Below are 26911 nucleotides of genomic sequence, written 5' to 3'. Positions count from 1 at the left end.
AACACATAGAGAGAGGAGACTGTGGGCTCTACTACATCTCACAGAAATGTGCCTGCCTCCCCCTTCCCCCGGGCCACTTATCTCCTTGTAGCTTGTTGTTTGCAGCATCCCTCTCTCCTCCCAATCTCCTGGCAGGAAGTGTCTGTGTCTCAGTGTGCAGCAGTGTAAGCTCTGTGCAGGGGGGTGGGGCTACAGCCTCACAGCATAAACAGACAGTAATCTCAGCTCTATGATTTCATCCAAGGTGGCGTCCAACCCCAAGTCAGAAGTTACTGGGTGGAGTGTAGGGGCAACTGAAATTGTGTATAGCAGGACTGGTTGAACTTATGTCTGTGAATTGCTGCATTTTTGTTAATAACAGTGAATTAGAGAATGTGTTATTTTGCTATCCTGAGTACATATAAAAACCTGGCTTTGTGGGAATACCCTTTTAATCTCCAAGTGTTTGTATTGTTTTAAAAGGGTCTGTGGTCTTCCATCATTCCCATCTGTGCAGGTTGTGTGTAGTGGCAAGGGTAATAGACTTAACCATTCAAGTGCAGATAAACTGTGCCCGATCCTTTAGCTGCTTTATTCAGCCCATTTCAAATAACACTAGCAAGTACATTTCTATAGAAAAACTATGAAAAGGCAATGTCAACTTTTACAAAAACATTATTTCTTAATTTGTGCACTGATACACATATGAAAAAGTTAGCAACTTTGCAATTAAGCACATAGGCTGTATTTCCGTTTGAGAAAAACAATATCAAAATTTGGTTGCAAAGATTTATGCAGCCCTTGAAAAGACTTTTTTTTGTCTAGAATATTCTCCCTTCTTTATTATTCCACCCATACATCATTTTATTAAAATAGCTGTCAATCTTCCGATTGACTCATTTTGTAGTGTTTATAAAAGAAAACCACGATGAATTGGTAATACATTCACACCGATACCACCTGTGATCAAATTATCTATACAATATGTACTAGTAGAATAATCTGTAAAAGTAGCAATCAGTACAACTGCATTATTAAATACAGAAATCTGAAGAACTCTGCCATAAAGCCCAAGAAGCAGTTGTGAACAGATGCCGATTCACATTTTAAAATGAATTCGCCATAACATTGCTTTGCTTTGATCAAAGAAATAAATAATTTAACCAGAATTGTTTTAGATCAGCTGTAACTTTCAGTTATATTAACATAAAATGAAAATGAATACAACATGAAGCAGAAAAGTAACACTAACACTATTTTGTACAAAATCGATAAACAAACATGAAGCTTTTTATGTTCAAAGAAAGTCTCTTATTTACATTCTTATACCAAATTTACATGATGTACTACAAGTTATGGCGTCGCTTGCTCCTGCCCGGCTGCCGAAGTCTCAGAAGGTACACTTTCCGCCAAGTTGTGTGCATGCTCTAGGAAAAGGTCCTTTAACACACTTAACTCTTTCGTCAACAGTTTAATTTTGGCTTCCAGTCGCTCATTTTCCTCTTTTAACTGATTGACCCGCTGCAGTGTATCTTGGGCTTTTTGTTTACTTTTTAATCTACTTTTCTTCACAGCCAAGTTATTACGCTCTCTACGTAAACGGTACTCCTCACTGCCCCGATCCATCCGCTGTGCCTTCTTTTTGCTTGGAGGAGTAGCTTTCCCGCCACCTTCAGAGTTTAACAGCACAAGTTGGGGAGTCAGTGGACTACTCCGAGAATTACTTAAACCATCATCCGAAGAAGATGAAGATGTATTCATTTTCAAACGTGGATATTCTGCCATTAGATAATAGAATTTAATAGCAATACAAATACTTTAAATTACTGATACAATCATATTGCATAGAAAATGTTTAAATTTAAAACTTGTATTTATGTAGAAAGCTTTGCAGTATTTTTCATCAACATTTTAAGCCACTGACAGGAGAAGTGTATAGCATTTCATAAAACCTAGCATTTGGCAAAACCTGTAGATTTCAGGGGCAAACAAATAGTACTATGTACTTATATATTTTTATTATTTTTGTAATGTGGTTTATAAAAGGCTTAACCCCTTCAAGGTGCAGACAGTTTGTATTTTAAGGCTCTGCCTCTTTTTGTAATCTTGCACGTGACGCTTTATATGGTATAACTTCTGAACACTAACTTATCAAAATCATTTTGAGAAGGTATTCTCATGACACATTGTACTTCAGGTTAGCAGTAAATTTTAGTTGATAAGTTTCGTGTTTATGAAAAAAAAACTAAAAGGATAGTTTTACCACCCAAATTAGTTAGTTACTAGCATTTCTCAACATTATGTTCAGAAATTTTTTAAAGTTCCTCTAATATAATGACATAAGATTACAAATAGAAATTTCTAATTGAAATTTTTGGGATCATTTATGTTTTAAATAAGTTTTTAAACTTCATTTAGGAAGATTTTTAACATTTTGAGTGTTGCATAGTACTTTGTTATGCAATTTCTTGGTAGAAAAGCATTAAATTGTATAAATGATTTTTATCTGTATTTTGTTTGACGTTTACCATTTAGCCTAGCAAACATCATATTTTTATTCCATGGGTCAGTACAATGATGCAAAAATGCAAGGAAAAAAAAATCTAATATGGGGAAAGGAGGATGTCTGCAGACAGGTAATGGATGCAGACAATTGAAAGTGTTGGCAAGGTAATAATAGTACAAGACAAATAGTATTTGTTCCATTCACTCCCCTAAGTAGGGCATCAAGTGCTACATGGAATCGTAATGAAAAACATTTAATTAATTAAATAATAATAAAAAAAGGGGATAATGATCAAATGTGACAACGTACTAATGGGAAGAGAGTGCAAAAAACTTCAGTGGGGAGCACTGCATAAGATATAACATTGAGTAAATGGAGCGAGGTCAAAAATTAGGGTTTTGTTATATCTTATGCAGTGCTCCCCACTGAAGTCTTTTGAACTCTTTTCCCATTAGTACGTTGTCACATTTGATAATTATCCCCTTTTTAATTATTATTTCATTAATTAAATGTTTTTCATTCCGATTCCATGTAGCACTTGGTGCCCTACTTCGTACAAGACACACAGGGGAGTGAATGGAACAAATACTATTATTACCTTGCCAACACATTCAATTGTCTGCATCCATTACCTGTCTGCAGACATCCTCCTTTCCCTCACCGTTGCCCTGATTTAAGATGGTGCCCGGACGTGCTGGAAGAGTGTGCGCATGTCCGGTGACCTCTGTGCGCCTGCGCTTCCACGGGGCCGGCCACTGCATCATCCGGATCACAATGTTGCTCCGGATGTTGCTGCTGTCCCGCCCCTCGCTCGCGTTGCCGCACATGCCATGGATCATGTGCCGCTGGAACTCCTCTCCACACGCTCCCTTTTCCGCAGGTGTGTATCTTCTCACCCATTGCCCGGCTTTGATGATATAATCCTCCAGCCTCTGCTGGGCAGCGTCTCCTTTTATGTGCCTCTATACGCCGTACTTACCAGATATATTCTGTTACTTGTACCCTGTGCGCACTTGATGTATTTATCTACTTGTTTGTTACTATGACCACCTGTGATGTACTGCACTTTCTGGCTGTGCACCAAGCACTTTATATCTCCTATTTACTGTAAGCCTCTGTGTGCTCGCTGCCCAGCACCTATACGTAACTACCCTGCTGTGATGCCTTATAGTATCTACTGGTTTTTCTATCTGCATCTTAACTCAGCGAGAAATAATATATTTAGCTACTATGTCCCAATAATTGAACGTTTATGCTTGTTTCTAGATCTTTTGATATATCTGACTCAGTGAAGCGACGGTGTTAACATAAGGGTGTTATCAATGTTAACATTTTGTTTACAACATATATCTGCACGTATCTAACTATTTAAGATTTATTTCATATGTAGGATCTACATGCAAGATTGTAATATCCGTGACGTACCGTTCTCTATATAAGGTTATGAATGTGTTTTTATGCTATTGTTTTTAACCCATTTTATCATTTGTATACTTAGGATCATCGGGAGGTATTGTTTTGGTGTCCTCCTAGATCATGTGATTAGTGGGCGTTACCAGCTATCACGTGATCTGGGAGGGGGAGTTACCTAGTGTCACATGACATGATGGTTTATTTTGAATAGCATGTATTTACCACTGAGTAGTAGACCATGAATAAGGCGTGACCACCGAAACACATAGGTCTGTGTATTGGACTCTTTGGATACGGGTTCTCAGTTTTATTTTATGTATTCAATAAAAGAATCTTTACTACGAATGTCTAGCAAGTCTGTGGAGCAAGTGCCGGGATAATCTTTCCACTACCCTGCTGTGATGTTCTATTTTAAAATTGACTTCAATAAATTTTTTATTTTTATTACCATTTTGCTCAACTTTCTATTGGTATTGTTTGATCCTTGAGCTTTCTTTATACCTTTTGCACCCTTTCATACTAACATCACGTAAGCTTACACCTATATATACTCTCCAATCCATTAGTCTATATAGGTTTTGTATATCGTGTTAAGATTTTTACCTTTTTTACATTATCCCATTTCAGGTGTTAATGAGTTGGGGCATTTATATTCACTAAAAGATAAATTAATAACATTTTCTTCAACTTTTTTTTTTTTATTACTTCCACCATGGGACATGAACAAGCAATCATCTGATTGCTTTTTCATGATAATACCCTGCAATACGAATGTATTGCAGGGTATTAGCTCTGTAAGCCTATGCACAAGCACAGGCTGACACCCATCACAGATGGGATCTTACAAGCACAGCCTGCGGACAGCCCTGGGGTCCTGATCAGACCTTCGAGCCACCATGGAAACTGTCAGCGCCCCCTCCCCGGAAGACAGCGTGGGGGGGGGGGGGGGGGATTTTTGCCAATTAAAGTCGCCTTGTAGGAAGGTGGAGGCTTACAGCCAATGACGCTTCACTGAAGGAAAATATCCCATCCTGGAAGGAAGGCAGCCCCCTGAACATGAAGAATGACTTTCAAGAAGCCCAATGAAATTATGCCCCAGCATCTGCCCCTTAAAAGGTGTTTTCCCATTAAAGAAAGTTCTCAAATATTAACCCTCTAGTGGTGTTTTAAACACAAGAAATTTTTAACCCCCTTACTTTACAATTTATGTTTTAGCTCCATAGCAGCGTAATGGTCAGTGAGTGGGGGCCACGACTCTCTAAGCAGACACATTATTATTATCCTTGTGTGCGGACAATGTGGTTACACAAAGGAAGTGTAGACAAACCATGGACCCTGAATATCTATGTGGCAGATATTAGTAAATGTTCAGAAGCTAATTGAGAGATGACAGATTAGAGATGATGAGATCTAGGAGTTGATATAACACACAATGATAACTTGCTAACTAGTAGCTGACAGTCCTAGTGTATACAATTTTAGTTCCTCCGGGATACGCCCGTAAATCTTCTCATTGCGGTCGGGTAGGGCAGATTCTTCTCATGAATAGCTTCTCCTGCTTACAAAATGCAGTGCCTTTTCTGCCACTCCCCCCTCCATACATACAGCTCACACAAACAGTTCCTGCTGGCAAGCAGCAGCGTGTAAAGACGCGCTCTACAAGCTTCAAGCAAGATAAGGTCTTTATAACAAGGGAAGGAGGCATATAGCAGAGCTAACTGTGTTATAGCTGTATATGTGACTAAAAGCTTCTGGCACTGAATCCAGAACGGCATCAGACACTCACATGTAACACCCACGATTAGAGATTCCTCCGATCACAGGTGTTAGCCCCTTACATGCATGTAAGGAACTTTTGAAGTGGTTCAGACCCCCCCTGCTCCGCTTATTTCATACATTATTCATTGTAAAATCACATATTCTTTATCATATAAATGAGGCTGGTCACATGGTCAGAGGCAGTGATGTCACCCCTGTTACCCCTCCCCTCTCCTCCCCCTGCTCATGTCTGTGTGTAATGTATAGTAAAGCATGGCTGGTGTGTGCTGCATCTGCTGACATGCTGCATCCTCCTAATATACAGGTGAGACACAGACATCAGCTACACATGAATCTGACATGTTCTGCTGTAACATGGCTGCCTGGAGCTGCTGTATCTCTCCTAAACACACACACACAGGCTACAGGGGGCGCCAAGCACCAGGAAGCACATCATTATACAGCCTCACTCCATTATACAGGCTGTCAGTCATGCACTGGGGGCGTGGCTGTGCCTCCCACTCATGAATAGAGTGGACAGCTTGAATATGCTAATGCTTCATTGGACATTTCACAGGTCATTTGCATACAGCTTTAGGACCTCATTGCTTAGGTTTACAGGCATGTAGAGGGACAATGAAGGGATAGAGGCAATGCTCTTTAATGGCAGTTTATGAAAATATATTTAGTTTAGGGGGGTTATTTTGCATGACTGGTTCTCTTTACTGTACCCTAGATGGTCTAAGAAATAGTGGGGAAAAAAAAGTTTAAAAAATAAAAATTTATAAAAAAAAAATATTAAAAATTCAAAATCGCCCCTTTCCCTAGAACTGATATAAAACAGTAAAAATCAAACACAATAGGTATCGCAAAATGCCAGATCTATCAAAATATAAAAACGGTTACGGCCGACGGTGACCTCCGACACGGGAAATTTTTACATCACATAAAAAATGGAATAAAAAGTGATGAAAACGTCGGCTCATTTTGCAAAAAATGCCACCTCACACAGCTCCGTACCCCAAAGTATGAAAAAGTTAGATGGCAAAAAAATGTTTCTTTTTTTGTACACATTCGTTTAATTTTTGAAGATGTATTAAAACGCAATAAAACCTGTATAAATTTGGTTCGGTACGATCGCAGTGATACCAAAGAATAAAGCTGAGGTGTTATTTGGAGCGCACAGTCAAAGTCGTAAAAACTGAGCCCACAAGAATGTGAGTTTTTTTTTTTAATTTTTCCACATTTGGAATTTTTTTTTTCCAGCTTCGAAGTACACGGCATGTTAAAATAAATAACATCACAGGAAAGTATAATTTGTTACGCACAAAATAAGCCCTCACACAGCTCTGTACACTGAAAAATGAAAAAGTTATGGATTTTTGAAGGTGGAGAGCGAGAAATTAGCGAAAAAACCCTGCGTCCTTAAGGGGTTAAACACAAACGTTCCCTAAACATAATAAAGTAGAAAAATCACAAAGAAACTCATATTTTGTATTGCCGCGTCCCCAACAATCTGTACAAACACATCAGACAGACATTTTTGACCTGCTCAATGAGTGCTGTTAAAAAACGAAAAACCCAAATACACAACCTTACAATATCTTTACAAAGTGACAATGCAAATCTACTCTAAATGGTGCACCTTCCATACAATGTCCTGGCGTGTGCAAATACAGCAATTTAGCACCATATATGGAGTATTGGAGTACTATGGAGAAATTGGTAATTTCCACAGAATGTGTAAATAAAATAAAAAAGAAGTTTTTAACCCCAATAAAATAATTATAGGGTTAACTAAATTCATAAAAGTTGTTTTACATACGTTGAAGGGTGTAGTTTCTAAAATTGTGCAATTTATGAACTTTTACTTACCGTATATACTCGAGTATAAGCCGACCCGAGTATAAGCCGAGACCCCTAATTTCAACACAAAAAAAACGGGAAAACCTATTGACTCGAGTATAAGCCGAGGGTGGGAAATGCATTGGTTACAGCCTCCCAGTATATAGTCTACCAGCCCCTGTAGCATACAGCCTACCCAGCCCCTGTAGAAGGAAAAAAAATAACACTGTACTCATCTTTCCGACGTCCCCCATAGGTCCTCTTCTGTCTCAGACAGAAGAGGGCCTATGGGTGATGTCAGAAAGGTGAGTCTTGTCTTTATGTTTTTAGTTGACTCGAGTATAAGCCGAGTTAGGGTTTTTGAGCACAAATTTTGTGCTGAAAAACTAGGCTTATACTCGAGTATATAAGGTACCCGAGCGTAAGTGTCTGAGCTCCCTGCAGGGGGAGTGCCTACAGCCACACAGCAGACAGAGACAGAAATCTCATCTGTACAATCTCACACAGGAATCCAAGATGGCGCCCGAACGCAAGACAGGAGTTACTGGGTCGGGTCTAGGGGCAACTGAAATTCTGTACAGCAGGACTGATAGAGAAAGGTTGGACTTCTATCTGTTAAATGCTGGATTTTTGTTAATAAAAATGAATGTGTTATTTTGTCATCCTGAGTACATATAAGAAACTTGTCTTCGTGGGAATACCCCTATACAGAGGTCGCACTAACATTTTTCCAGAAGGGTAATAATACTCCTGTCACAATTTTTGAGGAGTATTTTTAACCGAGGAGGAGTACCAAATTTTCACTAATAAATGTATAACTCCCAGGCGTATATATAGTGTTAAGCAGAGGTCGCATTAACACCTCATCACGCGTCATAGACGCGTGATGAGGCGCCATTACCCCCCAAAATAATTGCCATGCGTAAAGTTACGCTTGGCAATTATTCCGTGTAGCGCGCAGGCTGAGCGGTTCAGCACGCGCTGCAAAAGAGGGGAATGTCACTAGCGCGAACACAGCGTGCGCCGGACCGCTCAGCGGGGCACGTGACTAAGGGGCGTGCCGGAGAGACCCGGAGTTAGAGCACCGGCCACAGAGGAGACATGTGGACAGCGGGGCTGTCCCAGCGACGGGACTTAAGAGCAAGGCCGGGTGAGTGTAGTGCTGTGTGAGTGGAGTGTAGTGCTGTGTGAGTGGAGTGTAGTGCTATGTGTGCAGTGTTTTACCGAAATTTTCATACTCCTCCTCGGGTAAAAATACTCCTCCAAAATGGTGAGAGTAGTATTTTTACCCTTCTGGAAAAATGTTAGTGCGACCTCTGGTGTTAAGAGACGTCTATTAATACAAGGAAAAAGTTACAGCTCCTGTTTTCTGTGCTTAAAAGGGTTTTCCCACAAATTCAAGTTAGGCCCTATCAACGGGATAGGGTCTAATTTGAATTCTCAGGAAAACTCCTTTAGGGCACATTCACACATTTTTTTATACGTTTTTGACGTATCCAAAGGCTTCACGTGTTGAAATAACACTGCGTTTTAGCCAATGCAATGGAAACGCAATGTTACTTCAACATGTGATCAAGGTTGAAGCCTTTGGAATGCGTAAAAAACACAATGCATCGTGTGAATGCTTCCTCAAATAGCAAGTATGTATTAAACGAGTGGTGCACAACATTTTTGTGGTGTGTTCACACATGGCGTTTTCAAACACATCAGAACAGCTGAGAAGAGATTTGCCTAATTACATTGCTGTATACATTGTTAACAAAACACATGCATCAACGCAATTTTATTGCGTTTTGTAAATGAAATGTTGACACCAATGTAATTAGGCAAATCTCTTCTCAGCTGTTTTGATGCGTTTGAAAACGTATGTAATAACCTCACCCTTACGCTACATTCACACTATCATATGGGGACGTATGTACGGCCGCAAGCTTGTGGCTGTACATATGTCCTCAGTCGATGACAATGGCCGCACGGAGCGATACAGCTCCGTACACGGGAAAATGACATGTCTTTCCCCGTGTTACGGCCAGTGACCCCCTCCTCCTCCTCCTCTCCATGGCACCGAACGCATGCCTGCACGGCTATGGCTAATGCTGCTGAAATTTTATTTAATTTATTTTCTGCGGTTTGGGAACAACTCTTTTTTTTGTTTTGTTTTTTTTGTTTACAGGGGCACATTTAGGGAGGAACACATAATATATGTGTGCCTTGCTTTACTCAAATATATATCACAGATAACAGGGATCTAATGGTAAGAGCCCATTGGATCACTGTCATCAGTGATCTGTATACAGAGACATGCAGAGAGGCTGCATACAGCACCTTCCCTGCATGCCTCTCACTGTATACAGGGGATGCTGTGACTGATAATAATCAGCCCCTGTCACAGTACACGATCGGGCTGTCTTTGTGTGAAAGTTCTGATACTGCAGAAATTATGCTTTTATATGTGTGCACCATCTTTACTATAAATCTTATATTGAATTATTAATGTATGCATGAGATACACATGCCAATCACACTTTATATAATGTCAAAGCAAATTCTTACCAAATATAATTATGTTGAGGCACAATTCCTGCTGCAAGACCCTTTCGGATTCCCAATTTGGGTCAGACTAGTTATAGAAAGATCTGTGGAAAGACACTATGCCACTGCTTAGGTGTTAAAAGGACCACAACACCAAATAAGTGTCCCAGGGGATTTTATTCTTAGACAACACGTTTCGGCATTGGATAAATGTTTTCTTCAGGTCTAGAAGTAAAAAAATATTTGTACATACATTAAAAAAAAAGTTCAAGAGTTTTCACACAAAAAAATTAGCTCCTTCTGACATATAAGCAGAAAAACTCTTCAGGAGTATTTAAATAATTTAAATACACAGAAAATATGCAAATATTTAAATTATAACTTTTCTCTGTACGCCTTGGATCTTTTGGCCTAAGACTAAGTCCTAGCAGCTTTCCCCATTGCCATGGCTACTTGTGTCTTCTGGGTGCCATCAGCTCTGTGCTCCATTACAGAGACCACGCAGCTGTATATTATGCGCCTGTGAGCAAGGTTTTAATTACAATGTGTGTACAGGGGTTTGGGTATTCTTGCAGACTAAAGAATATTCATAGGGAAACCCCCTTTTTCAATATATTGGATTTATGGAAATTCAAGGATTTCTCAGCCAAAATATCACCAGTACATCCATGTCCACATGGATTTTGATGTGTACTCTTGTACTATTGTAACATAAAAGGTTTTAAAAAAACAAAACTAATATATGCTGTAGCGGACTGGGAAATAAAAAAGTGAACCAGGAAAAGAACCACCAAAAAAAAAAAAAAAAAAAAAAAAGTACTTTGTTGGGGATGGCTATTGTGCATATGATCAAATGTTAAGAATTACCCAAGTCCGAAGTTTGTGAATGGATACTGCTCCCCCAACTAACTACAGGCAGTCCCCGGGTTAGCTACAAATACTGCTTTTTAGGTTTGTTCTGAACTTGAATTTAGGCTTACGAGAGCTTCACCAGAGGTCACAGTGAGCAGAGAGGTCCATCTGCAAGTCAGGTGTCAATAAGTAGGGGACTGTCTGTACTATAATACTGCCTGAACAAGAATACAACTACTATAATACTGCCTTCTATGTACAAGAATATGAAAAAATAAAAAAATAAAAATAATAATAATAATAAAAATAATAATAATACAGCTCCAACGCTCCTGCGTTCCTTAAGCATAGGCTCCTCTCCTGTGAAAAGGTTTTTTTCTGTGAAGTACAGGTATCAGTCTCCGGCACTGGTCCTCGCTACATTACATCATTGTGCAAGCCAGGTAACATGCAGAGAAGTAGCTGTGGCTTTAATGCTTTAAGGCATGGGTATCATTCTTTATTGATTATGTATGTGCAGGTCACCCCCAAGGCCAAAACCAGTTGGTCACCCCACCATGATTTTTTATTTGCACATACACATCTCTTGTTCTATTTGTATCTCATATGTGATTTTTTTTTTTAAATTGTAAAATAAAAAAAAATATGAGGCTGAACCCCCTGCTTTCATTATGCTCAGCGCATGACTGCTTTATAGTTGTTATATAGTGATGGAGTCACAGCTGCTGGCTCCGAGGTCCGTCAAGGATAGGTTCTAAACAAAAAAGCTGCATCTACTATGCCTAAACGGTTCTACCCTGTGCTGCCAATCGTCATCTGGACTTCAATGTCTCCCACTTGTTCTAAGTGAGAGACTTTGAAAAGGTTTAATAGATCAGAATCAAAGCTACGGGTTTCGAGGTAACAGGATTACATATTCCGCCTGCATGTTAACACACATACTGGCGAGTATGGAAAGCATTCAGACGCCTTCAAAATGTTCACCCTGTGTTTCATTGCTGCCAATGGCAAGATCTTTTGTTCATTAAAGGGGACTTTTCACCACCTCATACATGTGAAGATTATCATATCATCTTTCTAGCCCCCACGGTAGCAGAGATATCATTCCCAGTTTCTGACCATTGTAATCTGTGTTTGGTGGGAGCTGGTGGTGGAGGTGCACGTTATGCTAATCTTCTCTTATACTGTCCAATCAATGGCAGGCAATGGCAGAGAAGCTATAATGAATATTGAGCTGTGAGTTTTTTCTATGTTACTCTAATGGCTGTGTTCACACACATTCTGCTAATATTCTGTTGACATTGTGTTTACATAATCACAATGTTTCAGCAGTTTTGCTTGCGCTTACGCGCAGCTTGTGGCACGGTTATGGGGCGTTTGCATCACAGTTACGCTTACGAAACATGTGGGTAACTTTTACACTTACATTATGCTTGTGTCACGCTTATGCAGCGTTTGTGTTACGTTTACAGTGTCTGCACTATGTTTATTCTTACACTTCCGCATATGTGCCATTTGTCTCACATTTATGTTTTTATTTATGCATACGCACCATTTGTGGCGCATTTATGTGTATGCAGCGTTTGAGGTGCGTTTACGCATATGCAGACTTTCCGTTTATGTCTTGTTTGCATTGCGTTTACGCCTGCACTTACATTTATACGTTTGCACTTACATTTACATATTGTTTGCGTTTACATTGCATGCGTTTGTAGCATTGCATATACACACTGTTTACAAAAATGCAATGTCAACAGAATAATAGAACACTAAATTGCTGATAGCACATTGTAATGAATAGGTTAACCCAAAGCAGCCTCGGGTCCTCGGAAGACCTCAGGCTTTCATGGCGACGGATCGCAGCTCCCCAATGACATCACAGGGAGCAATGATCCTTGGCAAGATGGCGGCGCCCATACGCCGTCATCTTTATGAAGCCGCCGGCAGCGATCAACGGGAAAACACCCGCGATCGGTTCTGGCAATATGCAGAAAATACTTACCGGCTATGGAGAGGGCTCAGCCCATGAGCCCTCTCCATGCACCCGAGCCCGGCATGTGACGTAGTATTACGTAAAACTATTAAAATGACTCCCTGACTTTGTTTTGATTTTGCTTTCTCTTCCCTTTTTTTGTTCTCTATCCATTTCCCCTACAACGGATATAAATAAACAGTAAAAATCATAAATGCATTAGGTATTGTCACCTCTAAAAATGCACAATCAAAATATAATAACGGTTTTTCACTGCGTTTAACCCTGTAACGGAAAGTAGCGCCAAAAGTTGAATATTGTATTTTTTTGCCATTTGAAAAATATTTAAAAAAAAAATTCAATAAAACGTGATCACGGGGTTGTACAGTCCGAAAGAAAAATTGTAGCATTAAAATGTCATCAAAAGTCGCAAAAAATATGACACCACCCCCAGCTCCGTACACTTAAGTATAAAAAATATGGAATTAGTCTTACCGGTAATTCGGTTTCCACTAGTTACCATGACGGCCCCCACCTGGAGGATGCTCCTTATATCCTGTAGGGACAGGAAGTTGCAAGAGATTAAAAGCTCCTCCCTAGAACCCAACACCAGTGTCTACCAAAGTACCACCTAGAAGGATGCAAGTGCAATAAAAAAAATTTAAATAGACCCATCTCCAAGAAGGAAGGAAAGGAGGGAAATAATGGGAGGCAGTCATGGTCACTAGTGGAAACCGAATTACCGGTAAGACCAATTCCATATTTCCACCACGTTCCATGACGGCCCCCACCTGGAGACTTACCAGATTACACCATTATTTGGGAGGGACCACCGCCTGTAGGATTTTCCTGCCGAATGCCAGGTCTTCCTGGGAGGCAATATCCAAGCTGTAGTGCTTTGCAACGGTCGAGGAACTTGACCACGTTGTTGCCCGGCAGATCTGATCCAGAGATGCACCTCTTTTCTCGGCCCACGAGGCTGCCATGGCCCTAATGGAATTGGCCTTAATGTCCCCCGGAAGGGAGGCGTTTGCGGTTTTGTAGCAGAGAGAGATGGTGGATTTTATCCATCTGGCTAAGGTCGCTTTTGAGGCTTTCAACCCTCTATTCTTTCCCCCAAAGTTGATTAATAAATTCGAATCTTTACACCACCCTTTTGTGGCCTCTAAGTAAAAGAGAACGCATCTCCTGAGATCTAGGGTCTGCGACTTTGGGAAGGAAGAGGGGATCTAATTTGAGAACTCTCTTGTCGTCTAGAATTCTTAGAAAGGGTACTCTGCGTGAAAGGGCCTGGATTTCACCCAACCTGCGTGCTGTGGTAATGGCAATTAGGAAGGCTGTTTTAAATGTAAGAAATTTCATATTCCCAGAGTCTAGAGGCTCGAAGGTGGGCTCTGTGAGGAGATTTAAGATCAGGGAAAGATCCCAAGAAGGGACTGGGTTCTGTATGTGAGGTTTAATTCGGGAACAGCCCTTAATGAATCTTTTTATCCACCGTTGATCTGCTAAGGTAAAAAAAAAAAAAAACAACACCGAAAAATATGCTCAAGGCCGAAATTTGGACTTTAAGAGTACTAGGTTTAAGGCCAAGAGAAAACCCCGCTTGTAAGAAATCTAGAACTTGACCCAAGTTTGGATTGCCCGGAGAAGGGGGGTAGTCCCCAAACCAAGTAGAAAATTTCTTCCAGATTTTTGAATAAATAGCATTAGTCACTGGTTTCCTACTTGCTTGGATAGTGCTGATCACCTCGGTAGAAAGGCCTTTGGTCATTAAGAATGTCCTCTCAGGATCCAGGCTGTGAGTTTTAGATGTCGTCCGTCCTGATGACACAGTGGACCCTGCAGAAGAAGATCCTGACGAGAAGGCAGATGAACAGGATTATCTATAGCTAGTTTCTGGATGACCGGGAACCAACTTCTTTTTGGCCAATATGGAGCAATAAGAATCATTAATACCTGCTCGGTCCTCAATCTCTGTAAGACTTTGGGAATCAGGGGTATGGGGGGGGGAGCATAGACTAACCCTGCTGAAGGCATCTAGTCCTATAGGAGAGCCCTTGGGGTCTACGGAGAAGTATTGAGTGGACTTATTGTTTAGGTGGGTCGCAAAAAGGTCTAATGTTGGAGTCCCCCAGATATAACAGATTTCCCTGAAGGTTTCTGGATTTAGCGACCATTCGTTTGGATCTAATGTAACCCGGTTTAAGAAGTCTGCTTTTACATTTTCCGTACCTTGGAGATGGATAGCTGAGAGGGAAAGAAAATAAGTTTACGCCCACCTGAAAATCTGTTGGGATAAATCTGTCAGACTTTTTGATTTTGTGCCCCCTTGTCTGCGAAGATAAGCTACTGTAGTCGTAAGGGACAAGTCGGAAAGGACTCGGACATGTTGATTTTTTTATATGTAAGTGGATTTGTTTGAATATTTCTAAAACTGCCTATAGTTCTCGGAAATTTGAGGACCTGGAGCGAGTCTAGCTGTCCCACTGACCCTGAAGATAGTGGGCTGCTAATACTGCCCCCCAACCCTTCAGGCTTGCATCTGTTTGTATCGTTAAGACCGGGGTCGGATTTGACCAAACTCCTTTCCCTAGGTTTAAGACATTCTTCCACCATTATAAGGAATGTTTGACTAAGAGAGTAATTTTCACCTTGTAGACTAGATGTAGAGGGTTTTTGTCCCAGACACGGATCGTACAAGCCTGCATAATCCTTGTGTGGTTTTAAGCACTGGATACAGGACGTCAGCAGCCGAATGCTGCAAGAATCTTTTTTCTGGAAGAGACTCACATTCTGTCTTATTTTTTGGACTTTCTCTTTTGGTAGGAAGGAACTTTGATTCACTGAATCTAGTTTTACCCCTAGAAACTTTTTTACTTTCTCTGGTTTTAGTTCCGATTTTTTCTAGTTTATTACCCAACCTAAATCTTGGAGAAGGCCTATGTTGACCTGAAGGCAAGTCTTTAGCTCCAATTCTGTTTTGGCAATTAATAGGAGGTCGTCTAAGTAGGGTACTATTACTATAACTCTCATTCTTAGGTGGGCTACCACCTCTACCATGATTTTGGTGAAAATACAAGGGGCTGAAGGGATCCCAAATGGTAAAGCCCTGAATTGGTAGTGAAGGATTTTTTCCCTCTGGGGAATGGACTGCAAACCTGAGATATTTTTGGTGATCTTGACAGATAGGGACGTGATAATGCGAGTCTTTGAGGTCTATTGTACATAAAAAGTAGTTTTGACCTATAAGAGGTGTTGCTGACTTTATTGATTCCATCTTGAAGTGTTTGTATTTGATAAACCTGTTCAATTTCTTCAGGTTTATAATTAGTCGGTAAGACCCATTGGGGTTTTTTTTAGTAAAAATAGAGGGGAATAAAATCCTTCCCCTTTCTCTGCCTCCTGAACTGGAACAATCACATCCATTTGACGTAGCTGCTGGATGTTGGTTCAGAGTTGGAGATTTTGGTTCTTGGAAAGCTTTTGGGAAATTTGAAAATGTTGTGGGGGAATACAGAGAAATTCTACCCTGTAACCTGTTTGGATGGTCTGGAGTATCCAAGGGTTTGGGAAGAATTTTTCCCATTTGGTCACGAAATAAGAAAGTCTCCCCCCCACCTGTAAGTCATTGTTTTTTCTGCTTGTGGTCGGGGTTAGTGAAAAACCTGCAACCTGACCCTCCTTTTGCATAACTCCATCTCCCAGTTTTCCTTTGCCCCTAAATGGAGTTTTTTCTTCTCTGGAAAGGGAAATGAGGGTTTTTTTAGGAGGAGGTTTATTTACTGGAAACCCCTTCTTCCTGTCTGCAGCTTTTTCTAGAATAGAATCTAGTTCGCTGACAAACACAAAGTCGCCCTGGAAGGGTATGCCACAGAGCATAGATTTAGATTTCACATCATCCCCCCCCCCCCACACACACACACTGTTTTAACCAGAGAGATCTCCGGACGGAATTGGTTAAGGCCGCCTCTTTGGCCGAAAACCTCAGGGCCTCCGCCGAAGCATCAGCAAGAAATGCTGTGGCAGTTTTAAGGGGGGGGGGGGTAAGGATTCTATAATGGATTCCCTTGAAGTGTTATTTACAAGGTGGGATTTAATTCCGACAGCCAGGAAAATGGAGTCCTGTCAACAGATGTGGAGGCGATATTGGTTTTAATATTTAACGAAGAAGTTTCCTATGCCCTTTTTAACAGGGCATCAGATTTACGATCAAGAGGGTCTTTAAGTTGGGCACTGTCTTCAAATGGGAGATCCGTTATTTTAACTACCTTTGTGACCTGGATGTCAACTTTAGGTATCGTGCCCCATAACACATTATCCTCAAATTGTAACCGCTTACGGAATTCTTTAGGGACCGAAATCCTTTTCTCTGGTTCCTTCCACTCTCCTAACACCAAGTCTTTTAACGTGTCCACCACTGGAAAGAACCGTTGCTTTCTATACTTTAGCCCCCCAAAAAGGTCATTCTGAACCGAAGTGGGCTATGTAATGTCTTCTATTTCTAGTGCGTTTCTCAGGGCTTTTAATAGATTGTCTAGGTCTTCAGACGCAAGCAAATATTTAGTGTGGCCCTGATCTTTGGAATGTACTTCTAAATCTTCCTCCAGTCTTTCACTTACAGAACCGGAAGGGAAGTCTGAATCCTGATCCGAGGAGGATGACTGAATATACCTAGCTTTTTTCCTAGGTGGTTTGGGTAAATGGGTGGCAATAGAGGAGGACACTTCCTCTTTTATTGCAGATCTAATCTGCAATAAATGACGATCTTTCCTCTTTTAGTATTTTAGATAAACAGTCTGGACATAGACTTTTCTTATAATCCTCATACAATTTTGTATTACATAGGGCGCATCTTTTAGAGGGTTTATCTCTCTCTGTTCCTTCTCCTTAGATTCTTTTTGCTCTTTTCCCTAAGAAAAGCACACATGATAACAGTCAATAAAGACAGGTATGAAATGTATGAGAGACAGACAGAGACAGACAGGGCTTGTACTTACGGGTACCAGGACCTGGAACAGGTTGGATGCATCATCAGCCATGTTGCTGGAAGCACCAGAGCCACCCGAGAGATAGGGTTCACCAGAGACGCTTATAAGTGTGGTTGGTGTGCCTGGAGAGGCTCTTCCCCCTCCCCCTTCCGGTATGACCGGAAGTGATCGGGCTCCCAGACTGCGTCCTTTCGGAGCCGGGACCTATCAGCCGCCATTGATTACGTGCCCAACGCCCTGGTGACATGACTCCTGAAAGTCGCGTCACCAGGATGTGATCCCAACTTCCGGCACGTGGCTACATGCGCCGCGTACCTGAGTCGCGTTAACGCGCCACTCCGAGACACGTCCTGCCTCCCTGCCAGGACCCTCCACCGGCCGAGGACTTACACCCGAACGCCAGTCCTTGAAATAGAGAAGGCCCCAGCCGGCAGGTACCGCCGTTCCTTTCCCTCATCCGCCCCGCACTTGGCCCTGCCTTAGTCTCCCGGGACCGCTGGGTGAGCCGAATTGATAGGTGGGGGGTGGGGTGTTTGTTCCCCTCTACTCAGCTGTGGAGGCAGAACTATCAGAAGTAAAAAAGTAAAAATGTAAAATTCCTTTTATCTCCCTAAGGAGATTCTCTTGCATCCTATATCCCTTAGGGACAGGAAGTCACTGGTGTTGGGTTCTAGGGAGGAGCTTTTAATCTCTTGCAACTTCCTGTCCCTACAGGATATAAGGAGCATCCTCCAGGTGGGGGCCGTCATGGAACATGGTGGAAAAGTTATTAGCGCTAGAAGATGGCAAAATCCCCCCAAAATTTTTTGTACAGGAGGTTTTAATTTTTGTAAATGTATGAAAACATTTTAAACCTATACAAATTTGGTATCCCCGTGATCGCACCGACCCAAAGAATAAAGTAGACCTGTCATTTGAGGCGCACAGTGAAAGCGGGGTTAATTTGCCTGATAGGTTCTCTTTAATCCTGGTTGTGTGATAGAGATAGAAACCAGTTACAAAATAATAGGATAATATTAGGGAGAAAAATAACAAACTTACAATTAAATACCGATTTCCTGGAGGTGTGAGAAATATGGAACACCTTAGCTTGCTAATGCAGCTTCCAACAAGAGAACAATTTCTACCTACATATCACAAAGTTTAACCCTTTAAGAACAATCCACTTTTTCAAATCTACCAGGTTTCACTATACGCGATTACAACTTTAGAACACTAACAAAGCAATACGATTTTCAATATTTTTTTTTGTGAAATGTTGTACTTCATTTTAGTGTTATATTTTGGTTTAAATTTTTTGCATTTATTTATAACACTTCTGGCTATACTGCATTGATTAAGTTGTATAAACTTTTTTGGCTGGAAAGCAAAAACAAAAATATAGCCTGCCAGTACCTGACCCCACACCAGTATATAGCCCACCAGCCCCACCCAGCCTACAGCCAGCTAGCCCCTGCCCCAAGTATGCCAAGCCTTTAGTTAAAAAAAATAAACAGCTGGGGAGTCAGAAAGGTGAGTACAGTGTTCCTCTTCTTGCTTTGGATGCTCTGGTGCCTCTTTGGGTCCTCTACCAGTCGTTCAGCTCCTCTTCCAGTCATTGTCGTTGTGAAAGGACCCGAAGAGGAGCGGAAGGAGCATAGAAGATTTTATGCCTTCAGAGTTTATCAAGCTAGAAAAAAAAAAACTTCAAGATGTTGGAAAAGCTGCCTAAAACACTTCAAAAGTTAACCAATAGTATGCACTTAAAGGAAACCTACCACTTGAAGTGGCAGGTTTCAGATGGAAATACCGAGCACCAGCTCAGGGTGAGCTGGTGCCGGAGCTTATTTCTGTTAGTGTTTTAAACCGCTGTATTGCGGTTTAAAACACTTTTTAAACTTTATAGCCGACGCAGGGACAACTTTATACCGGCGCCGGCTATAAAGTTTAAAAAGTGTTTTAAATACAGCGGTTTAAAACACTAACAGAAATAAGCTCCGGCACCAGCTCACCCTGAGCTGGTGCTCGGTATTTCCATCTGAAACCTGCCACTTCAAGTGGTAGGTTTCCTTTAAAGGGGTTATCCGAGTTTAACCCCTTCACGCTCCGTGACGGATATATCAGCCATGGAGCTGTGAAGGTTGTATGAAGAAGGCTCACGGGCTGAGCCTTCTTCATACAGAGATGGGCTTTGCTGCATATCGCAGCAAAGACCCATCGCTATCACCCGCGGTCGGTGCTTGCACCGATCGCGGGTGTTAACCTTTTCTTTGCCGCCGGCGCATGGGCGCACCATCTTACCTCCGATCGCCGCTCCCCCAAATGTCATCGGGGGGCGGCGATCGGTTGCCTCGGGTCTTCGTTTGACCCGAGGATACATGGCTTCTGAGCAGAAATGCCATATACTGCGATACAGTAGTATTGCAGTATATGGCAGGAGCGATCAGACCATCTAGGGTTAATGTACCCTAGAGGGTCTAAGAAATAGTGGGGAAAAAAAAGAAAAAAAAAAAAGTTTAAAAAATGTAACAAAATAAAATATTAAAAGTTCAAATCACCCCCCTTTCCCTAGAACTGATATAAAATATAATAAATAGTAAAAATAACAGACACATTAGGTATCGCTGCGTCCCAAAATGCCCGATCTATCAAAATATAAAAACGGTTATTGACGGCGGTGACCTCCGGAACGGCAAATGGCGCCCAAATGTCCAAAACGCGACTTTTACACCTATTTAGATGACAAAAAAAAAAATGTAATAAAAAAAATGATCAAAATGTCGCACAGTCCTCAAAACGGTAGCAATGAGAACGTCGGCTCATTTCGCAAAAAATGACACCTCACACAGCTCCATGCGCCAAAGTATGAAAAAGTTATTCACGTCAGAAGATGGCAAAACATTTTTTTTTCTTTTTTGTACACATTCGTTTAATTTTTGAAAATGTATTAAAACGCAATAAAACCTGTATAAATTTGGTATCACCGCGATCGTACCGAACCAAAGAATATGCAGTTTTTTTCAATTTTTCCACATTTGGAATTTTTTTGCGGCTTCCCACTACATGGCATGGAATAATAAATAACATCATGGGAAAGTAAAATTTGTTACGCACAAAATAAGCCCTCACACAGCTCTATACACGGAAAAATGAAAAAGTTATGGATTTTTGAAGATGGAGAGCGAGAAATTAGCGAAAATACCCTGCGTCCTTAAGGGGTTAACAAATAATTTAGGGCCGGGCTGGGCCATTTGAAAAAAAATATATAAATGTGTACTTCACTCATCCGGCGCTGCTGATGTCCCCAATGTTTTCACAATTTTAAAAATGTTCTGTTTTTTGATCTAATAATCTTATTACCAAAATTGGTTACTAACCTTTACCATATCTCTGCGTTTTAATTTTTCACTCCCCACCTTCAAAAATCTATAGCCAACTTTTATTTTTCCCCATATATTCCATGCCATGTACAGGTAAGAGGGGGAAAAAAAAATATTTCAAAATGCAGCGAAATTGGTGGGGAAAAAAAAAAACGCATTTGAGAAGACTTCTTTTGGGCTTGGATTTTATGACTTTCACTGTGCGCCCCAAATGACATGTCTACTTGATTCTTTAGGTTGATACAATCATGGGGATACCAAATTTGTATAGGTTTTCTAAGTTTTCATACATTTACAAAAATTAAAACCCCTTGGGGGAGAAAAAAAAAAAAAGGTTATTTTGCCATCTTCTGGCGCTATTTACTTTTTCTTATTTCGGTAAATGGAGCGGTGATGTCATTTTTTGCGACTGTTGACGTTTTCAATGCTTCTATTTCTAGGACTGTATGGCATTTTGATCACTTTTTATTGAATTTTATACATTTTCAAAATGGCAAAAAGGGCCATTTTCCATTACGGGGTTAATCAGTAAAAACTCATAAACTCATTAGGTCGCCGTGTCCAAAAATGCCCAATCTATCAAAACATAATAATGTTTTTTACTGCGTTTATATTTATAAGACTTCTAGGGAAAGGGGGGTGATTTGAAGGCCTCTCCATTCATCCACAGCCAACGAGTGACGTAGTACTACTTCAGGTGTCGGTAAGGGGTCAAGTGTCCTTTTGTCCATTACGATACCAGAAAAGCAATTTCAAATTTTTAAGAAAAAAGTTTTGTAGGGGTTTTGGAAGTTCTGTTAATAGAATCCCCCCCAGATATCATTGTTCTATTAACTTCACCCCTTAAGGGAACCTGTGACCAGGGATCACATTTTCACTAAAGACAGGTTGCAGAACCCCATCACACCTGCAGTGCAAAAATGCCTCTCTGCCGTTTCTAAGCATTTGCATTACAATATAATTGTGTGTTATAATTTACCTTGCACCCTGACAAAATCCTGGGGTAGTCACAGGGGCTGGGCTTTGGTTTGGATGAGTTTCAAAAAACAACATGTGACTAATCTATGTTACCAACTCCCCAAATCTTAGCCCTACCTTTGTTCTCCTTTACAGCCCCTCCCTCCCTCCCTTCACAGAGCTCACCGCCTGGTGAGATGACATCAGTAGGGTTGGAGGAGCTGTACAGGAGCACAAAAGGTGGGGGCCAAGATCTGAGAAGTGAGTAACACAGACAAGTCACATGTTTTTTGAAATGCAGCCAAACCACAGCCCAGCCCCTGTGACTACCCCAGGATTTTGTCAGGGTGCAAGGTAAATTATAACACACAATTATATTGCAATGCAAATGCTTAGAAAAGGCAGAGAGGCATTGTTGCACTGCAGGTGTCATGGGCTTCTGCAACCTGTCTTTAGGTTATTGCCGGCGGTGAACCCCATAACAGAAAATAGCGCCTAAATGCCACTTTTACACCATTTTACAAAACATACCGTATATACTTGATATTTTACCACCAAAAACTGGGAAAGCCTTTTGACTCAAGCATAAACTAAGGATAGGAAATGCATTGGTCACAGCCTTCCAGTATATAGTATACTATAATACTATAGTATTTAGTATTATATTGTGTGCCCACCAGCAGAGTGCATGTCTGCACCTCTGCTGGCTGATACAGCTGTGAGAAGAAAGAAGAGGAGCCACAGCAAGCATCAGGAATGCTAAAAGGGGACTATGCAAGTTTATTACATACAAGCGTACAGGGCTGGATTAAGGTTGATGGGGTCAAAATCTATTGGGGGCCCCCCATTGAATGTAGTCCAGACAGGGAACAGCAACCGCTCTATACAGCCCCCCACCCAGCAACCACTGTAATAATAACTTACCTAGGACTGTATATTTTTATAATAGGAGTCAGTATATAGTTAAAGACCTTCCATCATTCCCCGATGCGCACAGAGGTGTCAGTCAGTGTGTGTACTTCGGAGGTGTACCAAGATGGGGCCCCCTGCCGCATTATCAGGGCGCCACCATCTTTGTATACCTCCGACAATCGTCTATGACAGAGCATGGAACATCTGCAGAACACGGCCAAGGGAACCCGGACCCAAATACACGGTGGGCAATTCGGCCCACATTTGGTGGAGGGGCGCCTCCCCTATAATCCGGCCCTGCTCGCGCATAAGCCGAGGTGGAGTTTTTCAGCACATTTTTTTTGTATATATACGGGAAGTGAAATAAAAAGTGATTAAAAGGTCACATAGTCCTCAAAATAGTAGCAATGAAAATGTCAGCTCATCTCGCAAAATACAATCTCACACAGCTCTGTACACCATGGTATGAAAAAGTTATTAGCGCCAGAAAACGGCATAAAAATTTTTTTTTCCGTACACATTGTTTTAATTTGGGAAAATATATTAAAACACAATAAAACCTATACAAATTTGTATCACCATGATCGTTCCAAAGCAAAAAAATAAGGTAAAAATAAAAAGTTAACAATTTTTGAAGGTGGGTAGCGAAAACTGGCTGCATCCTTAAGGGGTTAATAGACCAGTAGTTGCCTGCAGGCACAAAATTAGAAATCTGAATAGAAAAGTGTATAGAAACTGTGCCCCTCCCCCTACAGAACAAACTCTTGACCACTTGTCTTGACAGGGGAGGGGTGCAGACTTTCACAAACTAAAAATAAATAAAGATTAATAAAGACTATAAATAAAGATAATTATTATTATTATTATAAAAACCATGTATTCTATTGTATGGTATAAGCACCTGTGAGGAGAAAGAAAGAGACCCTATGTATATTTAGCAATAACAAAAAGAGTTTTTTTTGTAATCATTATCAACTTCCATCCATGCCCTACCCCGAGAGCTCTGTGTAAAATCTATGAAGTCCATATTCACTCTGCACAACTCCCCTTCATTTTGTACAGGAAGGGGAGGAACACAGCATATGCAGTTATACCGAGACGCCACCATGCCCTCTATACCAGGAAGAGATATACAAGGTTTGGAGAAAGAGAAAAAAAATCGCCGGCACAGCACACAACGCAGTCTTACATGCTTCATTTTTTCTCAAATGTGTCAAAATACACAAGCCGTTCCCTGCCCGCAGCTATAGGACTCGCCGAGAAAAAACAAAGTTAGCTTTGTATGCAGTTTTTCAACAAGATGATTGTACCTTAAGAGCCAGGGTTCCCGCAATTTATAACGAATCTTCCTTAAACTTCTCTTCAGTTTCGAAAAGATTTTATAACCCCACTCAGCTTACAGGCAAACATGACACACAAAGCCTCGTTGCGTAATCTCACAGGTCTTTCTCCTTATTATAACCAGCATGATGCAATCAGGTGAATGACAGATCGACTAACCAATCAGAAACTACTATTTATAAAAATAACGATAACCGGTCCACACGTTAGGTACAGTATAATTAAAATTAAAAAAACAACGTCTAAACTAATGTAATGTCTGCTTATGCATTTCTTGCTTGACGTTGTCTTATCTTTGAACATTATATTATTTCTGCCTGCTTGAAACAGCCTTTAAGGCTGAACTTTTTTTTTCTTTCACGAAGCTTTATTACACTGCCGTTCAAGAACAATTAATGATGTAATAATTTTGGATTCTTAAAGCGAACTGTCACATTAAATATAACACGAAATAACTAACATAACTGTTTTTATTAATTGGATAAAGTGAAAAATTGCATGTAAGAATTGTGGCGTTTAATTATAAGTAATGTAAAGAGCTGTGTGAGGGCTTGTTTTTTGCGTAAGAAATTGCACTTCATAGTGACGGTATTTAATATTCCATGCCGTGTACCGGCAAAGTGTGTCAAAATTCCAAATCCAGTGAAAAAATACGTTTGTGCCATATTCTTGTGGTCTTGGATTTTAGGGCTTTCACTGTGTGACCCCCAAATGACATATCATTCTTTGAATTGATGTGATCACAGGGATTCAAACCTTCTGTACAAAAAAAACTCTTCATTTTGTCATCTTCTTGCTCTAAAAACTATTTCATACTTCAGTGTGCGGAGCTGTGTGTGTTGTAATTTTTTTGCGACTTTTGATGACTTTTCAATGCTCTGATTTGTAGGACTGTACCGCCTTTTGATAACTTTTTATAAATTTTCATCTTTGCGCGCCATTTTCCATGGTGGGGTCAAACAGTGGTAAAAATGGTAATTATATTTTGATAGAAAGGACATTTTGGTATATGGCGATACCTAAAATGTTTATGATTTTTACTGTTTATTTATCAGTTATAGGGAAAAGGGATCTGTATGTTTAGGTTAATATATATATTTTTTTTAAATATTTTTCAGACCCCCTAGAGTACATTAACCCTAGATTGTCTGATTGATCCTACCATATACTGCAGTATATGGCATTTTCGCACAGTATTCATTACAAAGAGCCACTGGCTCATGTAAGGGATTAGGTCCGGGATCGTCGTCTCCTGGGGTAGACGGGCACAATTCACCAGCACACAAATAAGTTCACTGTCCACACTGTGCGACCTTGGTACAACTGACCTCAGCCAGTTTTATTCGGGAGTAAAAACAAAATAAACAAAACAGCAAAGTCTTAGGCTGGTGCCACACGCACCGCTTTGTCTGGGCGCGTTCACACGTTCCGCTAGCGCCGCGTTCATAACGCGACGCTAGCGCACAGGGGGCGGAGTTTGGGGCGATCGCATATGCGTTTCCAGAGAAACGCATGCGATCGGGTTATTAATCGCATGCATTTCCCCGGAAACGCATATGCGATTGGCCCGAGCCCCGCCCACTGTGCGCTAGTGTCGCGTTTTGAACGCGACGATAGCAGAACGTTTGAACGCGCACTCTGCGTTTGAAAACGCAGACAAAGCCGCGCCTACTGGGGCGGGCCGCGGCCCGATCGCATCGGCGTTTCTATGGAAACACGTGCGAACGGGAACGAGCCACCGGTGTTTTGCGTTAATTTAATGCAAAACACCGGTGGCTTGTTCCCGTATCGCAGGCGTTTCCATAGAAACGCCGATGCGATCGGGCCGAGGCCCGCCCCGGTAGGCGTGGCTTTGTTTGCGTTTTCAAACGCAGACAAAGCGGTGCGTGTGGCACCGGCCTAAGCCTCTCCGGCACTGACTATACTTGGAGGTTCCCTACCTCACCAGGTGCTGGCCCACTGCCAGGGACCCCAAAAACTCACAGCAACAGTTCACTGCCACAGCTCCACAGGCCTTTGACATAGCCCGTCTCTTCCCCAGGGTGGAGCCAATCTGCACTAGGTAGTTATGCAGGACTTCCAGCTGGATGCAAATTAATCCTGAGGGCGCGTTCCCACGTTCCGCTAGCGTCACGTTCATAACACGACGCTAGCACACAAGGGGCGGGGCTTGGGCCAATCCCATATGCATTTCCCGTGAAACGCATGCGATTGATAATCTGATCGCATGCGGTTCTCTGGAAACGCATATGCGATTGGGTCGAGCCCCGACCAACCATGCGCTAGCATCTCGTTTTGAATGCTACACTAGCAGAACATGTGAACGCGCCCTCAGGGCGCGTTCACACGTTGCGTTTTGACCTGCGTTTTCATTGCGTTTGAAACGCATATACAACAGCTGAGGAGAGGTGATTTGCCTAATTTCATCACTGTTAACGCATGCGTTAACAAAACGCATCGTAAACGCGATGTTAACGCATGCGTTAACAAAGCGTTA

General features: G+C 41.3%; 1 protein-coding gene across 4 annotated transcripts; it reads right to left on the bottom strand.

Annotated features, from left to right (window-relative positions):
* Positions 1-393: 393 nt before the first annotated feature.
* Positions 394-26425, bottom strand: CEBPG (CCAAT enhancer binding protein gamma). Of its 4 annotated transcripts, none has more exons than XM_072127236.1 (3): positions 26355-26425; positions 10055-10258; positions 394-1757 (listed from the first exon to the last, which is right to left on the bottom strand). In XM_072127236.1, exon 3 carries the CDS (start codon positions 1738-1740, stop codon positions 1333-1335), a length of 408 nt encoding a protein of 135 aa, XP_071983337.1. In that variant the 5' UTR covers positions 1741-1757; positions 10055-10258; positions 26355-26425; the 3' UTR covers positions 394-1332. The 4 variants fall into 4 exon arrangements, with proteins under 4 accessions (XP_071983337.1, XP_071983335.1, XP_071983336.1 ...); XM_072127234.1 differs by lacking the exon at positions 26355-26425 and adding an exon at positions 24384-24585; XM_072127235.1 differs by lacking the exon at positions 26355-26425 and adding an exon at positions 24067-24133.
* Positions 26426-26911: the final 486 nt, after the last annotated feature.

The sequence above is a fragment of the Engystomops pustulosus genome, chromosome 10 (assembly GCF_040894005.1).
Source record: "Engystomops pustulosus chromosome 10, aEngPut4.maternal, whole genome shotgun sequence".
Classification (NCBI taxonomy): domain Eukaryota; kingdom Metazoa; phylum Chordata; class Amphibia; order Anura; family Leptodactylidae; genus Engystomops; species Engystomops pustulosus.
This window is presented reverse-complemented; position numbering and strand designations above follow the sequence as displayed.

What these genes read in the sequence shown, in the direction of transcription:
- CEBPG (XM_072127236.1), bottom strand. Translation starts at nt 1,740, where the DNA reads ATGAATACATCTTCATCTTCTTCGGATGATGGTTTAAGTAATTCTCGG.